The following is a 1,059-nucleotide window of genomic DNA, read 5'->3' on the forward strand; positions in this document are numbered from 1 at the left end:
TCGGGGATGAGCATGGCCGGGCCGGGGAGCACGCCGCCCGGGCCCCGCCTCCTCTTGGGCTGGCTGACCAGCACCGGCTGCTTCAGGTCGGTGATCTCCTGGTTGTATTGCTGTGGGGGGAAGGGGGTCAGTGTGCGGGAGGAGCCAGCGCAGCCTGGCGGTGGGTGGGCGGGTGAGCGGCGTACCTTGCGGTAGTACTCCAGGAAGCTGACCTCCGAGCCGTCCGCCTTCCGGAAGGTGCTGCTGGGGTTCTGGTCCCAGTCGATGTCGTCCACACGGTAGGTCTTGTTGTTGTACCTGCCGGGCGAGTGCGTTTACTGGGCCGAGATGGGGAGTCGACGCTGCAGCCGCAGCCCACGTGCGTCACGAAAGGAAAAGGAACAAGTGTCCTGGACCAGGCTGGGCGGGGAGGGACTGGACCCGTCGGGAAGTAAAACTAAAGCCGGCGCCTGCCCTTCTCGGGGCTGCTCGGAGGGAGGGAGGGAGGCTGTGGGCCCAGCGGGCGGGACCCCCTAACGGGCCTGTGGTTCTAGCGGGCGGGACCCCCTAAGGGGCCTGCGGTCCCGGTGGGGGCCTCACTTGGTGAGCACGATGAGGCCGACCAGCTCCTTGGAGACCTGCTCCTGGAAGCGGTGCTCCTCCGTCTGCTGGTAGAGGCTGAACATGAAGTCCAGCACCGTCTCGCTGCGCAGCACCTTGTGGCTGACGTCCGTGCACAGCATGATGTTGTTCTCGTACTGCAGGATGGAGGTCGTGAAGCCGGGCCAGATCACCAACCTGCGGGCACACCTGTCTGTGGGCACCTGCCCGCCCGCCTGAGGGCACCCCGCTTACCCCCCCCCCCGTGTTTTACAGGCTCCACGTAAAGACCTGTCCCTGAGAGGCTCACAATGTTTAGCTGAAAGTCAGTAACTAACTTTATTCAAGTGTCCGTGTCCTGCCTGAGACTGGAAGCGGCCGGTCTCACCGAAAGCGTCGTGGGTTCTCGTTATCGCACCCAGCCCTGGGCGCCACCTGAGGCGCTGAGCCCCGAGGCCACGGCCCAGGCTGGGGGGCAGA

The 1,059-nt window shown here is 65.5% G+C and overlaps 1 protein-coding gene across 1 annotated transcript in view; it reads right to left on the reverse strand.

The window, feature by feature from the left end:
- PIWIL1 (piwi-like RNA-mediated gene silencing 1) overlaps positions 1-1,059 on the reverse strand; it is a 14,548-nt gene that overhangs the window by 5,988 nt on the left and 7,501 nt on the right. The window contains exons 5-7 of the mRNA XM_005886302.2: positions 580-777; positions 186-297; positions 3-110 (exon numbers count right to left, since the gene is read on the reverse strand). Of these exons, the coding sequence (XP_005886364.1) occupies positions 3-110; positions 186-297; positions 580-777 (418 nt within the window). The remainder of the gene's footprint in view (positions 1-2; positions 111-185; positions 298-579; positions 778-1,059) is intronic.

This window comes from Myotis brandtii, unplaced genomic scaffold (assembly GCF_000412655.1).
Source record: "Myotis brandtii unplaced genomic scaffold, ASM41265v1 scaffold97, whole genome shotgun sequence".
Taxonomy (NCBI): Eukaryota; Metazoa; Chordata; class Mammalia; order Chiroptera; family Vespertilionidae; genus Myotis; species Myotis brandtii.